The sequence below is a fragment of the Prinia subflava genome, unplaced genomic scaffold (genome assembly GCF_021018805.1).
Source record: "Prinia subflava isolate CZ2003 ecotype Zambia unplaced genomic scaffold, Cam_Psub_1.2 scaffold_264_NEW, whole genome shotgun sequence".
In the NCBI taxonomy this organism is placed as follows: Eukaryota; Metazoa; Chordata; class Aves; order Passeriformes; family Cisticolidae; genus Prinia; species Prinia subflava.
In genome coordinates, this window is record NW_026960786.1 from 27,223 (window position 1) to 42,080 (window position 14,858).

Consider the following 14,858-nt stretch of genomic DNA (forward strand, 5'->3'; position numbering starts at 1 on the left):
CCCTGTGTGTGGGGACACTCCTGGCATGGCCAGCTGTCCGTCTGGGTGTCCCCGTGTGTGGGGACAGCCACGGGGCTGGGGACACTCCCCGCACGGCCGGCTGTCCCTCTGGGTGTCCCTGCCTGTGGGGACAGCCCAGGGGCTGGGGACACTCCCCACAAGGCCGGCTGTCCCTCTGGGTGTCCCCGTGTTTGGGGACACTCCTGGCACGGCCAGCTGTCCCTCTGGGTGTCCCCGTGTTTGGAGACATTCCCCGCACGGCCGGCTGTCCCTCTGGGTGTCCCCGTGTTTGGGGACAGCCGAAGGGCTGGGGACACTCCCCGCAAGGCTGGCTGTCCCTCTGGATGTCCCCGTGTTTGGGGACAGCCCAGGGGCTGGGGACACTCCCCGCACGGCCGGCTGTCCCTCTGGATGTCCCCGTGTTTGGGGACAGCCCAGGGGCTGGGGACACTCCCCGCACGGCCGGCTGTCCCTCTGGGTGTCCCCGTGTTTGGGGACACTCCTGGCACGGCCAGCTGTCCCTCTGGGTGTCCCCGTGGTGTCGCGGCCGTGCCTTTCCGTGGCTTTCGGGGACAATAAAACCCGAGGAGGCCGCGCCGAGCCGGGCTGTGCCGGGCCACCCTCACGCCGTGCCCGCGCTGTGTGAGAGCCCAAAGCCAGGGCGAAAAGCGGCCCGGCCTCTCGGAGCTGTCGCAAAGCCGTGGGTGGAGTTTGTTGGGGTTGGGTTTTTTTGGTGTTTTTTGGTTTTTTTTCTTTTAATTTTCCCTTCAGCTCGGGCTGGGTGGTCCCTCCCGCGGAGGCAGCCGGGATGCGGCCCAGCGCCCGGCTCTTTGTGTGCGGCCGGGAGGCTTCTCTCCCATTAAAAAAAACTCTTTTTTTTTTGCTTTTTTTCCCTCAAAATCCACCTCATCCCCCCTCCAAAACATCATTTCTTCCCTCAAAAGTGTTTGCTTCTCCGAGGAATGGCACATCCCCGCAAAAAAAGGTGATTTTCCCCTCCGAAATTCACTTTTTTTTGCCAAAACCTCCCCTCTGAAGAGCTACTTCTCCCCGCAAAAAGCAAATTTAAGAAGTAGCTGCTCTCCAAAAAAAGTGGCTTTCCCACTGCCAAAAAAATCTGTCTTTTCTCCTCAAAAAGCCACTTTCCTTCCCTCTAAAGGGGCTTGTCCACAAAAAACCAACTTTTCTTCCCCCAGAAATGTCTTTTGTCCCTGCCAAACTGATTCCCCCTCCCCAAAATTAACTTACCCTGAAAAAAAGCAACTTTCCTCCACAAAAATCCAAGTTCTCTCCCCACAAAATTGTCTTTTCTCTCCTAAAATTAATTTTTTCCCCAAAAAGAGTACTCCCCCCCAAAAAAGTAACTTTATTCCCCTCAGAAAAAGTGTCTTTTGTGCCTGAAAAGTGACTTTTATGGCAAAAAAAGGTAACTTTTCACTTTAAAAAGCAACTTTTCTTCCCCCCAAAAAGCGACTTCTCTTCCTCCAAAATGAGTTTTATCCACAAATGGAAACGTTTCTCTTCCAATCCATTGCTTTTCGTCCCCCAAAAATGACTTTTCTTGCCCCAAACCCAACTTTTCTCCACCCAAAAGCGGCCCCTTTTCCCCCAAAGACAAATTTTCCCCTCCAAAAAGTAACTTTTTACTCACAAAGGCCTTTTCATCACAAAAACATTTTATTTCACAGAAAAAAAGGGACCTTTTCCTCACAAAAAGGAACTTTACCTCACAAAATCGCTGTTTTCCTCATATAAGTGATGTTTTTATCACAAAATTGACTTTTTACTTCCAAAATTGGACCTTTTCTTCATAACAGTGAACTTTTCCCTCACAAATTGTGACATTTTTCTTCACAAAAAGAGATTTTTTCTTCAAAACCAGGAACTTTTCCCTCACTAAAGGTGACTTTTTCCTCACGAGTGATTTTTTTTCTCACAAAAAGGGAACTTTTTCCTCACAAAAGGGACATTTTCTTCACAAAAAACGACTTCTTCCTTACAAAAGTGACTTTTTCCTCACAAAAAGGAACTTTTTCTTCAGAAATAAGAACCTTTCCCTCACAAAAAGTGACTTTTTTCCTCACGAGTGAGTTTTTCCGCACAAAAAGCAACTTTCCCCCTCAGAAAAAGGGAATCTTTTCCCCACAAAAAGTAACTTTTCCTCACAAAAAGCAACTTTTTCCTCACGAAAGAAACTTTTCCCTCACAAAGGAGTTTTGTGAGGGACTTTTTCCTCCTCCCCCCAAAAAAGACTTTCCCTTCTTTTTTTGGCGACTTCTTCCCTCACAAAAAGCGACTTTTTCCTCATAAAAAGCGACTTTTCCCTCACAAAAAGCAACTTTACCTCACAAAAAGCGACTTCTCCTCAAAAAAAAGCGACTTTTTCCTCATAAAAAGCGACTTTTCCCTCACAAAAAGCAACTTTACCTCACAAAAAGCGACTTCTCCTCAAAAAAAAGCGACTTTTTCCTCATAAAAAGCGACTTTTCCCTCACAAAAAGCAACTTCTCCTCACAAAAAGCAACTTCTGCTCACAAAAAGCGACTTTTTCCTCATAAAAAACGACTTTTCCCTCACAAAAAGCAACTTTACCTCACAAAAAGCAACTTCTCCTCAAAAAAAGCAAACTTTCCCTGACCGAAAGTGACTCTTTCCTCACGGGAAGAACTTTTTTCCCCTCACGAAAGGAGAACTCTTTCCTTCTCAAAAAAACCCACCAAAAAACCAAACCAAAACGCTTTCCCCTCACTTCCCAGCGCCTTTTCCCCCTCACAAAAAGCTCCTTTCCCCTCACAAAAAGCAACTTTACCTCACAAAAAGCAACTTCTCCTCAAAAAAAGCAAACTTTCCCTGACCGAAAGTGACTCTTTCCTCACGGGAAGAACTTTTTTCCCTCACGAAAGGGGAACTCTTTCCTCCCGAAAAAAAAAAAAAACCACCAAAAAACCAAACCAAAACGCTTTCCCCTCACTTCCCAGCGCCTTTTCCCCCTCACAAAAAGCTCCTTTCCCCTCACAAAAAGCTCCTTTCCCCTCACAAATCGCGTCTCTCACCCTCCGCGGCGCTTCCCCCGCGGTCCCTCCCTCAGCCCGCCCCGGCGGGGGGCGCGGGCCGGGCCGGGCGGCGGCGGAGCGGGAGGAGGAGCAGCAGCAGCAGCGGGGCCGCTCCGCTCGCTCCCGGCGAGCCCAACAAAGGCGGCGGGGCCATGGCGGGCCCCTCGCCCCGCTCGCAGCCGCCCTAAAGCCGCCGAGCACCGCCGCGATGTGGCCGGGCCGCGGCGGGCGGCGCTGGGCGCTGGCGCTGGCCCTGGCGCTGGCGCTGGGCGGGCGCTGCCCCGCCGCCCTCAACGCCTCGGCCGGGCCGCCGCGCTGCCGCCGGCCCGCGCCCTGCGAGCGGCTCCGCTTCGGAGCCTGCCTGGGCTCGGCGCTGCCCTACGCCGCCACCTCCACGCTGCTGGCAGCCGACTCCGCCTCGCAGGAGGAGGCGCACGGGAAGCTGCTGCTCTGGTCCGGTACGGACGGGACGGCACCGGGAGCGGGGCAGAGGCAGGGAGAGGCCCGGGATGGGGCTGGAGGGGGATGGGGAGCGGGGAAAGGGGAGGGGGAGCGGGGGAGGTCGGACAGGGGGGCTTGGGTGGAGTGTGGGGGGTGGGGATGGGTACGGGATAGAAAACTTTATAAATGGGGGCTGGGAATTGTACAAGTATAGAAAAGTGCATAGCCAAGGGGTGGGGATGGGTAGAGTATAGAAAACTTTATAGAGGGGGGCTGGGGATGGGTACAGGATAGAAAAGTGCATAGCAAAGGGCTGGGGATGGGGATGGGATAGAAAACTTTATAGAGAGGGGCTGGGGATGGATACAGGATAGAAAAGTGCATAGCAAAGGGCTGGGGATGGGTACAGGATAGAAAACTTTATTAAAGGGGGCTGGGGAAGGGTACAGGATAGAAAACTTTATAAATGGGGGCTGGGGATGGGTACAGGATAGAAAAGTGCATAGTGAAGGGCTGAGGATGGGTACAGGATAGAAAACTTTATAAAAAGGGGCTGGGAATGGTACAAGTATAGAAAAGTGCATAGCAAAGGGCTGGGGATGGGTACAGCATAGAAAACTGTATAGAAGGGGAGTAGGGATAGTTAAAGTGTAGAAAACTGGTCTGGGGATGGCAACAGTGCAGAAAAGTGCATCCAGAGGGCCTGGGAATGAGTTCAGTACAGAGAATCATGTAACAAAACATTGCAGATGGGTACAGGACAGAGGGCAGCAGCAGGTTGGGGTACAGGGGTGGAAATGGGGTAGCACAGGGGTGGGAGCAGTACAGAAAACTACAGTGGGGTGCAGGGGAGGGGTGCAGGATACAGGGGAGCAGCAGGCTGGGCCCAGAGGTGGGTACAGCACAGAAAAGTGATTAAAAAGGGACTGCAGAGAGGCGCAGTAAAGAGGGGAGCTGCGCAGAGGGAATGGGCACAGTACAGAAAACTGTACAGCACAGGAATGGAGATAACCAAACGCGGAGGGGAGCAGGAGCCTGGGGAGCAGGGAGTGCTGGAGAGGGGCAGCAGAGCAGAATGGCCTCAGAGATGGGCACAGCGTAGAAAAATCCACAGCAGGAGGCTGGGTGGGTTCAGTAGGGGGGAGCAGCAGAGCGAGAGCTGGGGCACGGTGCAGAGCAGATACTCGAGTGGCAGGAGGCTGGGGATGTATGGAAAAGGGTTTAGCAGGGGCTGGGGGTGGGCACAGCGTGGACAAGAGCAGTAAAGGGGTACAGTATGGAGGGGCAGCCCTGAAGATGGGCACGGTGCCCCAGAGGCCCCACAGAGGGGTCCCAGCACTGTGTGGATGCTGTTGGGACAGCAGGAGAACCCCACAGAGGGGTCCCAGCACTGTGGGGACAGCAGGAGAGCCCCACAGAGGGGTCCCAGAACTGTGTGAATGCTGTAGGGACAGCAGGAGGGCCCCATAGAGGGGTCCCAGTGCAGGGGGGACAGCAGGAGAGCCCCACAGAGGGGTCCCAGTGCAGGGGGGACAGCAGGAGAGCCCCACAGAGGGGTCCCAGTGCCATGTGGGTGCTGTGGGAACAGCAGGAGGGTCCTACAGAGGGGTCCCAGCACTGTGTGAATGCTATAGGGACAGCAGGAGGGTCCCACAGAGGGGTCCCAGTGCAGTGGGGACAGCTGGAGAGCCCCACAGAGGGGTCCCAGAACTGTGTGGATGCTATAGGGACAGCAGGATGGCCCCACAGAGGGGTCCCAGTGCTGTGTGGGTGCTGTGGGAACAGCAGGAGAACCCCACAGAGGGGTCCCAGCGCTGTGGGGACAGCAGGGTCCCACAGAGGGGTCCCAGTGCAGTGGGGACAGCAGGAGAACCCCACAGAGGGGTCCCAGCACTGTGTGGGTGCTGTGGGAACAGCAGGAGAACCCCACAGAGGGGTCCCAGCGCTGTGGGGACAGCAGGGTCCCACAGAGGGGTCCCAGCGCTGTGGGGACAGCAGGGTCCCACAGAGGGGTCCCAGTGCAGTGGGGACAGCAGGAGAGTCCCACAGAGGGGTCCCAGCGCCGTGTGGGTGCTGTGGGGACAGCGGGGGATGGCCGTGTTGGGGGTGGTGACAGCGCTGTCCCCTCCCCGCAGGCCTGCGCAACGCCCCACGCTGCTGGGACGTCATCCAGCCCCTGCTGTGCGCCGTGTACATGCCCAAGTGCGAGGATGGGCACGTGGAGCTGCCCAGCCAGACCCTGTGCCAGGCCACCCGGGCTCCCTGCACCATCGTGGAGCGCGAGCGCGGCTGGCCCGACTTCCTCAAGTGCACCACCGACCGCTTCCCCGAGGGCTGCCCGGTACAGCACGGGGGAACAGGGCCGTGGTGCTCAGCCTGGAGAGGAGGAGGCTCCAGGGAGAGCTTCCAGAACATTCCAGGGGCTCCAGGAGAGCTGCAGAGGGGCTGGGACAAGGGACAGAGGGACAGGACACAGGGAAAAGCTCCCACTGCCAGAGGGCAGGGCTGGATGGGATCTTGGGAAGGGATTCCTGCTTCGGAGGGTGGGAAGGGGCTGGGCTGGAATTCCCAGAGAAGCTCTGGATCCTTGGGAGCATCCAGGGCCAGGTTGGCCATTTGGGCTGGAGCAGCCTGGCACAGTGGGAGGAGTCCCTGCCATGGCAGGGGTGACACTGGAGGGGCTTTGAGGTCATTCCCACCCAACCCATTCCATGATCCCACGGTGATTCTATGAAACCCAGCTGCCCCCACCCTCCACAAGGGACTGATGTCCATATTGGCCCTGGGGGTGTCTCCTCCTCCTCTTCCTCCTCCTCTTCCTCCTCCTCTTCCTCCTCCTCTTCCTCCTCCTCTTCCTCCTCCTCTACCTCCTCCTCTACCTCCTCCTCTTCCTCCTCCTCTTCCTCCTCCTCTTCCTCCTCCTCTTCCTCCTCCTCTTCCTCCTCCTCTTCCTCCTCCTCTTCCTCCTCCTCTACCTCCTCCTCTACCTCCTCCTCTTCCTCCTCCTCTTCCTCCTCCTCTTCCTCCTCCTCTTCCTCCTCCTCTTCCTCCTCCTCTTCCTCCTCCTCCTCCTCCTCCTCCTCCTCCTCCTCCTCCTCCTCACGGCCTCGTTTCCCCTCGGTCAGAACGAGGTGCAGAACATCAAGTTCAACAGCTCGGGGCAGTGCGAGGCGCCGCTGGTGAGGACGGACAACCCCAAGAGCTGGTACGAGGACGTGGAGGGCTGCGGCATCCAGTGCCAGAACCCGCTCTTCACCGAGAAGGAGCACCGCGAGATGCACGTCTACATCGCCGCCTTCAGCTCCGTCACCATCTTCTGCACCTTCTTCACCCTGGTGAGGCGCGGGCCCACGGGAGCTGTCCCCAAAAAAGGGGGATGAAGCTCTGAGCTGTGGCTTCCCCCGCCCCTCCAGGCCACTTTTGTTGCCGACTGGAGGAACTCCAACCGCTACCCCGGCCGTCATCCTGTTCTACGTCAACGCCTGCTTCTTCGTGGGCAGCATCGGCTGGCTGGCGCAGTTCATGGACGGCGCCCGCAAGGAGATCGTGTGCCGCGCCGACGGCACCATGCGCCTGGGAGAGCCCACGTAGGTGTCACCCGCTGTCACCAGCCACCGCGGTCACGGTGTTGGGAGGGGTCGTGAGGGGTGGTTTTCATTTCAGAGTGCGATGAGAACTTAGCTCGAGTAAAATCAGTTGTGTCTTTATTGATACAATTATGCGATAGAAGAGAAGGGAAAGAAAAAGAGAGAGAAAAGAGGGAAAGGGGGGTCATAGCGACCGACTGCAGATGGGAGTCCTCATGATGCTGGAGCCAATAGACCACCTTGGCAGTCCTCGTGGCGCACCAATAGACCTGTCTTGTCCATTGTGGACATCTCAGAGAGTCTCCTCTCTGGGGGTGATTGTTACAGTTCTTTTTCGAGGTGAAGGGCAGGATGCCAGGAAGGGGGAGAGATCTCGTGGGCACTGCAGGTGTTTTCTCACAGTGGAGAGGGTGGTGTGCCCGAGCCTTCACAGCAGGTACAGAAACAGCAAACACGGCCCAGGACCCGTAACAGCCCCCACTGCTCATGCAGGGGTCTCTGAGGAGGGCGTTTCGGTCCAGTGACAGCAGCTGCAGGGAGAGCTTGGATCCCCCAGGGTCCATGGGGGTCTCAGCCTCTGACATTCGTGAGGCAGATGAGGGACTTTTGGACTCTTACACCCGTGTCCCCGGGGCTGTCCCCGGCCGCGTGAGCCCTCCCCGTGTCCCTTCACGGGGGTGGGTGACACTGCGGCCTCTCCGCAGCTCCAACGAGACGCTGTCCTGCGTCATCATCTTCGTCATCGTGTACTACTCGCTGATGTCGGGCGTCATCTGGTTCGTCATGCTCACCTACGCCTGGCACGCGTCCTTCAAGGCCCTGGGCACCACCTACCAGCCGCTGCTGGGCAAGACCTCCTACTTCCACCTCATCACCTGGTCCATCCCCTTCGTGCTCACCGTGGCCATCCTGGCCGTGGCGCAGGTAACGGGGCCACTGTCACCCCGCAGGATGGTGTCCTGGGGTGACACCGGCGGGTGGCTGACCCCGCTGTCCCTGTCACTGTCCCCACCAGGTGGACGGTGACTCTGTCAGTGGCATCTGCTTCGTGGGCTACAAGAACTACCGCTACCGAGCCGGCTTCGTGCTGGCCCCCATTGGGCTCGTGCTCATCGTGGGCGGCTATTTCCTCATCCGGGGTAGGCGTGGCTCAGCTCGGGGAGGGGACGGGGTCACCGTGGGTGTCCCCACACCCTGACCCCCTGGCTGTCCCCGCAGGGGTCATGACGCTCTTCTCCATCAAGAGCAACCACCCCGGGCTGCTGAGCGAGAAGGCGGCCAGCAAGATCAACGAGACCATGCTGCGCCTGGGTGAGGCTTCAGCAGCGCCGGTGCCCAGGGACAGGAGTGGGGACGGGCACGTCTTGTCCCCTGGAGTCACACGGGGGGGCTGGCAGTGGGGGACAGAGCTGTGCTGGTGCTGCTGGTGGCACCACGGCCCTGGTGTGGCATCTCTGTCTCGGTGTCACCGGAGTTTGGCTGAAGCGGGCACGTCCCTCTCCTCTCCTCTTCTCTTCCAGGCATCTTCGGCTTCCTGGCCTTCGGCTTCGTCTTCATCACCTTTGGCTGCCACTTCTACGACTTCTTCAACCAGGCCGAGTGGGAGCGCAGCTTCCGGGAATACGTCCTGTGAGTGAGATGGGACGCGGTGGCACCCCCACTGCAGCGGGGACAGCCCCGTGTCCCCCGCGGCGGTGCCACCACACCCCTGTGCTGACGGCCACTGTCCCCTGTGTGTCCCCGCAGGTGCGAGGCCAACGTCACCATCGCCACGCAGACCAACAAGCCCATCCCCGAGTGCGAGATCAAGAACCGGCCCAGCCTGCTGGTGGAGAAGATCAACCTGTTCGCCATGTTCGGCACCGGCGTCTCCATGAGCACCTGGGTCTGGACCAAGGCCACGCTGCTCATCTGGAAGCGCACCTGGTGCAGGTGGGGACCCCCAGGGTGTCACCCCAGCTCCCCGGAGCCCTTCCTGCCCCGTCCACGGGATGCTGGAGGACATTCCCAGATGTTTGTCCCTTGGCCTCTCCCGTTCGGGGTTTGTGGGACACCTCCATCCTCAGGGGAGCTGTTCCCCAGCCTGGCGTCCCCATGCAGAATGGTATAGGGGGCTGGGGAGGGTCCCTGTGTCCCCGGCTGTGACAGCTGTGCCCCTGTGTCCCCTCCTGTCCCCTCTGTGTCCCCTCCGTGTCCCCAGGCTGACGGGGCAGAGCGATGACCAGCCCAAGAGGATCAAGAAGAGCAAGATGATCGCCAAGGCCTTCTCCAAGCGCAAGGAGCTGCTGCGCGACCCAGGCCGGGAGCTGTCCTTCAGCATGCACACCGTGTCCCACGACGGCCCCGTGGGTGCGTGCCCGGGCCAGGGGACGTCCCCAGCGGCCCCCCGGGGTCCCCAGAGTCCCCCCTTGACCAGATCCCCCCCTGTCCCCGCAGCCGGCCTGGCCTTCAACATCAACGAGCCGTCGGCCGACGTGTCCTCGGCGTGGGCGCAGCACGTCACCAAGATGGTGGCCCGGAGAGGGGCCATCCTCCCCCAGGACATCTCCGTGACGCCCGTGGCCACCCCTGGCAAGTCCTTGGGGGATTTCTGTGATGTGGGGGTGGGCTGGGGGGCGGCGGGGGGCGCGGGCCGCTCACGGCCACCTCACCCCGTGTCCCTCAGTGCCACCAGAGGAGAGGGCCAACCTGTGGCTGGTGGAGGCCGAGGTGTCCCCGGAGCTGCAGCAGCGCGGCGGCCGCAAGAAGAAGCGCAGGAAGAAGAGGAAGAAGGAGGTGACCCCAGACCCCGAGCGCTGCCCCGAGGCCCCCAGCGCCGTCCCTCGCCTGCCCCGCCTGCCCGCCCAGCCCTGCCTGGTGGCCTTTGCCCCCGACGTCCTGCCCGGGGGCCCGTGGGACCGCAGAGCCGACGTGCTGCACGTCATCAGCAGCCCCTTCTGCCCCGAGGGCCACGAGAGCCCCGGTGCCCGGCGCTGGCAGCACCGCGGGGGCTCCCCGTGGCACCCCCAGCCCGGCCCCCTGCCCCAGCCCGGGCTCCTGCCCCAGCCCGGGCTCCTGCCCCAGGCCGGGCTCCTGCCCCAGCCCGGGCTCCTGCCCCAGCCCGGGCTCCTGCCCCAGCCCGGGCTGCCCAGGACTCAGGGCCCGCGGCCAGCGCTGGCCCCCATCCACTCCCGGACCTGCCTGGTGGAGGCGGAGCTGCTGGAGCCCGACTCGGACTTCTGAGGGCAGCGGGGAGGGCACGGGGGCGGCGGGGCTGAGACCCCCGGGGAGGGGACGGCAGCGCCCACCCGGGGCCACCGGGACCCTCCCGGTATCCATCAGCCTGGCTGCATCCGAGTTCTCTCTTTGGGGGATCCATCTCTGAGATCCACCTCCGAGTTCTCCCCTCGGGGGCAGGATCGAGGCTTTGGGATTCCCTCCTAAACTTTGGGATTCCCTCCCAGGCTCTGGGATTCCCTCCCAGGCTTTGGGATTCCCTCCCAGGCTTTGGGATCCCCTCCCAGGCTTTGGGATTCCCTCCCAAACTTTGGGATTCCCTCCCAGGCTCTGGGATTCCCTCCCAGGCTTTGGGATTCCCTCCTAAGATTTGGGATTCCCTCCCAGGCTCTGGGATTCCCTCCCAGGCTCTGGGATTCCCTCCCAGGCTTTGGGATTCCCTCCCAGGCTTTGGGATTCCCTCCCAGGCTTTGGGATTCCCTCCCAGGCTTTGGGATTCCCTCCCAGGCTTTGGGATTCCCTCCCAGGCTCTGGGATTCCCTCCCAGGCTTTGGGATTCCCTCCCAGGCTTTGGGATTCCCTCCCAGGCTTTGGGATTCCCTCCTAAGATTTGGGATTCCCTCCCAGGCTTTGGGATTCGCTCCCAGGCTTTGGGATTCCCTCCTAAGATTTGGGATTCCCTCCCAGGCTTTGGGATTCCCTCCTAAGATTTGGGATTCCCTCCCAGGCTTTGGGATTCCATCCGAGGCTCTGGGATTCCCTCCCAGGCTTTGGGATTCCCTCCCAAGCTTTGGGATTCCCTCCTAAACTTTAGGATCCCCTCCCAGGCTTTGGGATTCCCTCCCAGGCTCTGGGATCCCCTCCCAGGCTCTGGGATCCCCTCCCAGGCTTTGGGATCCCCTCCCAGGCTTTGGGATCCCCTCCCAGCCTTTGGGATCCCCTCCCAGGCTCTGGGATCCCCTCCCAGGCTCTGGGATCCCCTCCCAGGCTCTGGGATCCCCTCCCAGGCTTTGGGATCCCCTCCCAGGCTCTGGGATCCCCTCCCAGGCTTTGGGATCCCCTCCCAGGCTCTGGGATTCCCTCCTAAGATTTGGGATCCCCTCCCAGGCTCTGGGATCCCCTCCCCAGGCTCTGGGATCCCCTCCCAGGCTCTGGGATCCCCTCCCAGCCTTTGGGATTCCCTCCCAGCCTTTGGGATTCCCTCCCAGGCTTTGGGATCCCCTCCCAGGCTCTGGGATCCCCTCCCAGGCTCTGGGATCCCCTCCCTCCAGCTCCCACAGGGATTTCAGGACCAGGGGGACCCTCGGGGCCAGCCTGGATCAGGGTAGATTTGGGGCACTCTGCCCCACACACAGCTAGAGGTACGTAGAGCTCACCCCCACTTGTGCCAATAGCCATTTTTTAAACAATTCTGCTTTTTTTACTGTTTTATCGTGCCGGGGACGTGGTGCCTGTGCTGGGGTGAGCCCGGCAGGGGCAGCTCTGGTTCCTGCCCCTGGTTTGGGTTCACCCCGACCCCTCCCGAGACCCCCAAGTGCCTTCCAGCCCCCCCAGAGGGCTGAGCCAGACCCAGACCAGGATTAGTGGGGTGGGGACCACCCTGGGCACTCCTGAGTGAAAAATAAAACCCCAAAAAACCTCGGGGTGCTCGAGGTGGAGCAGGCTCAGCAACCCCCAGAGCAAAGCTTTTCTTATTATTTTTTTAGGATAAAATAAAAACCAAGAAAAATAAAAATCAACTCACAGCAAACCCAGCGGAGCCCCGAGGCTCCAGTCCCTGCTGGTGTTTGGATTTTTTCCTATTTTTATTAAATCCTGGTAGGCTCCTGGCTTTTTTTTTTTTTAATTATTATTATTATTTTCGCTCTCCCAGTGACCTCCACGGGTTCATTTTTGCTGTGTAAAGGAACAAACCCCTCCTGTATCAGTATTAAATTTACAGATTTTCAATCCCACTGCCTGCTCCGGGCTCTTTTCGGGAGGGATCCGTGCGGGGAAACGTTTTGGGGAGGGGGGGTTGTCCTTTCTCCTAGGCACCCTCCTGCTTTAAAAACTGCTTTAAAATGTTTTAAACCACTTTAAATCACCTTAAAAACAGCTTTCAAGTGTTTCAAACCACTTTAAATCACCTTTAAAACTGTTTGGAAGGGTTTCAACCCCTCCCCTCTTCCCCTTTCCCCTTTCCCCTTTTTTCCCCCTTTTTTCCCCCTTTTTTCCCCTTTTTTCCCCCTTTTTTCCCCCTTTTTCGCCCTTTTTCCCCCTTTTTTTCCCCCCTTTTTTCCCCTTTTTTCCCTTTTTTCCCTTTTTTCCCCTTTTTTTCCCCCTTTTTTCCCCTTTTTTCCCCTTTTTCCCCTTTTACCCCCCTTTTTTTCCCCCTTTTTTCCCCCCTTTTTTCCCCCTTTTCCCCCCTTTTTTCCCCTTTTTTCCCCCTTTTTTCCCCTTTTTTTCCCCTTTTTTCCCCTTTTTTTCCCCTTTTCCCCCCTTTTTTCCCCTTTTTTCCCCTTTTTTCCCCCTTTTTTTCCCCTTTTTTTCCCCTTTTTCCCCTTTTTTTCCCCTTTTTTCCCCCTTTTTTTCCCTTTTTTCCCTTTTTTCCCCTTTTTTTCCCCTTTTTTCCCCCTTTTTCCCCTTTTTCCCCCCTTTTTTTTCCCTTTTTTCCTTTTTTTCCCCTTTTTTTCCCCTTTTTCCCCCCTTTTTTCCCCCTTTTTTCCCCATTTTTCCCCCATTTTTCCCCCTTTTTTCCCCTTTTTTCCCCCCTTTTTTTCCCCTTTTTTCCCCTTTTTTCCCCTTTTTCCCCCCTTTTTTCCCCCTTTTTCCCCCTTTTTCCCCTTTTTTCCCCTTTTTTCCCCTTTTTTCCCCCTTTTTTCCTCCTTTTTTCCCCCTTTTTTCCCCCTTTTTCCCCTTTTTCCCCCTTCCCCCCCCCCTTTTCCCCCCTTTCCCCCCCTTTTTTTCCCCCCTTTTTTCCAACTGTTTGAGAGGGTTTCAAACCGCTTTAAATCACATTTAAAACTGTTTGGAAGGGGTTTAAGCTGCTTTAAATCACATTTAAAACCGTTTGAGAGGGTTTCAAACCACTTTAAAGCATCTCAAAAACTGATTTAAAGTGCTTTAACCCCCTGTCCCACCTGCAGGAGGGAGCTCCGAGGGGCTGGAGATGCCCTCGGGTGCTCTGGGGACACTTTGGGGACACTTTGGGGACAGCTGGGCGGTGCTGGGGACAAACCAGCCCCAAACTGGGAGCACTGGGCGGGCCCTTTGCCAGCAGGGGGCACCACGGGCTAAAACATCCCCCAAAATTTGGGGGGCTGCTGGGTGGGGTGGGGATTTTTTGGGAAAAATGCTGCTTTTGGAAAAAAAATCCCTTTTTTATTTTGCCTGAGAGCCATGGAGCTGCACGGTTTGGTTTTCCTGCAAAGCAGACCCTGAATTTTAGGTGGAATTGCTCAGTGAAAATTGCATTTTTCCAGTTGTTTTTTGGTTTTGTTTATTTGGGCTCACCCTGCTCCAGAGTCAAAGCTGGATTGTCCAAGATGAAACAAAATATTTCCCTTTATTTCCCTCTTTTTAGTTTTTTTTTTTCTTTAAAAATTTCTCTTTATCTCCTTTTTTTTGGATTTTTTTTGGTCAATATTTCTCTTTATCTCCCTTTTCTTTCATTTTTTTTTTCTTAAATATTTCTCTATCTCCTTTTTTTTGGCTTTTTTTTTTCAATATTTCTCTTTATCTCCCTTTTCTTTAGTTTTTTTTTTTTCTTAAATATTTCTCTTTATCTCCTTTTTTGGGCTTTTTTTTTTCAATATTTCTCTTTATCTCCCTTTTCTTTAGTTTTTTTTTTTCTTAAATATTTCTCTATCTCCTTTTTTTTGGCTTTTTTTTTCAATATTTCTCTCTATCTCCCTTTTCTTTAGTTTTTTTTTTTTCTTAAATATTTCTCTTTATCTCATTTTTTTGGCTTTTTATTTTTTCAGTATTTCTCTTTATCTCCCTTCTTTGAGACTTTTTTTTTTTTTCTCTTCCTATAGATTTTATTTCGTGGCTTTCTTAGTTAAAAACTCAGTTCTAACAAAACCATTCCTAAAAGATTTGCCATTTTGAGCCAAAAAAACCCCAAATATTTTAATTTTGGGAGCGGCAAGAGTTGTGCTGAAAATGTCACATCTCCTCCCAGAAAAACCCACCTGGATTTGGTGGAGAGAGGGAAAAAATTTAAGGAAGAAAATCTCCCAGTTGGCCAAAATCCAGCAAATTTCCCTGAAATATCCTCACGTGGAAGGAGGGATTTCCAACAGCTAGAACAGAAAACAGCCTGGAAAATGAATTTTTGACTCCTTTTCTGCCTCAGTTTTGTTTGTGGTTGTGATCAGACTCTGCCACGGCTCTCAGGGAAGGGAATTCTGCATCTCCAAGGTTTATTTTTCCCAGATTTCCAGGCAAAACTGGTGCCAGGGAGCGAGGGAAGGAGCCAGGCCTGAGCTGCCTGGTTCTCACAGAGCCCCAATTGTTGGGACTTTCCTTTCCTTTCCTTTCCTTTCCTTTCCTTTCCTTTCCTTTCCTTTCCTTTCCT

At 56.2% G+C, this 14,858-nt stretch overlaps 1 protein-coding gene across 1 annotated transcript; it reads left to right on the forward strand.

Moving 5' to 3' along the window:
• Positions 1-2,961: 2,961 nt before the first annotated feature.
• On the forward strand, positions 2,962-12,252 carry SMO (smoothened, frizzled class receptor). The gene is given in 13 exon segments (XM_063424855.1): positions 2,962-3,511; positions 5,630-5,835; positions 6,620-6,829; positions 6,908-6,946; positions 6,948-7,081; positions 7,786-8,005; positions 8,097-8,220; positions 8,300-8,392; positions 8,602-8,710; positions 8,828-9,013; positions 9,282-9,430; positions 9,518-9,652; positions 9,747-12,252. Coding segments are annotated over 13 exon segments (2,412 nt in total). The 5' UTR covers positions 2,962-3,261; the 3' UTR covers positions 10,304-12,252.
• The last annotated feature ends 2,606 nt before the right edge of the window (positions 12,253-14,858 follow it).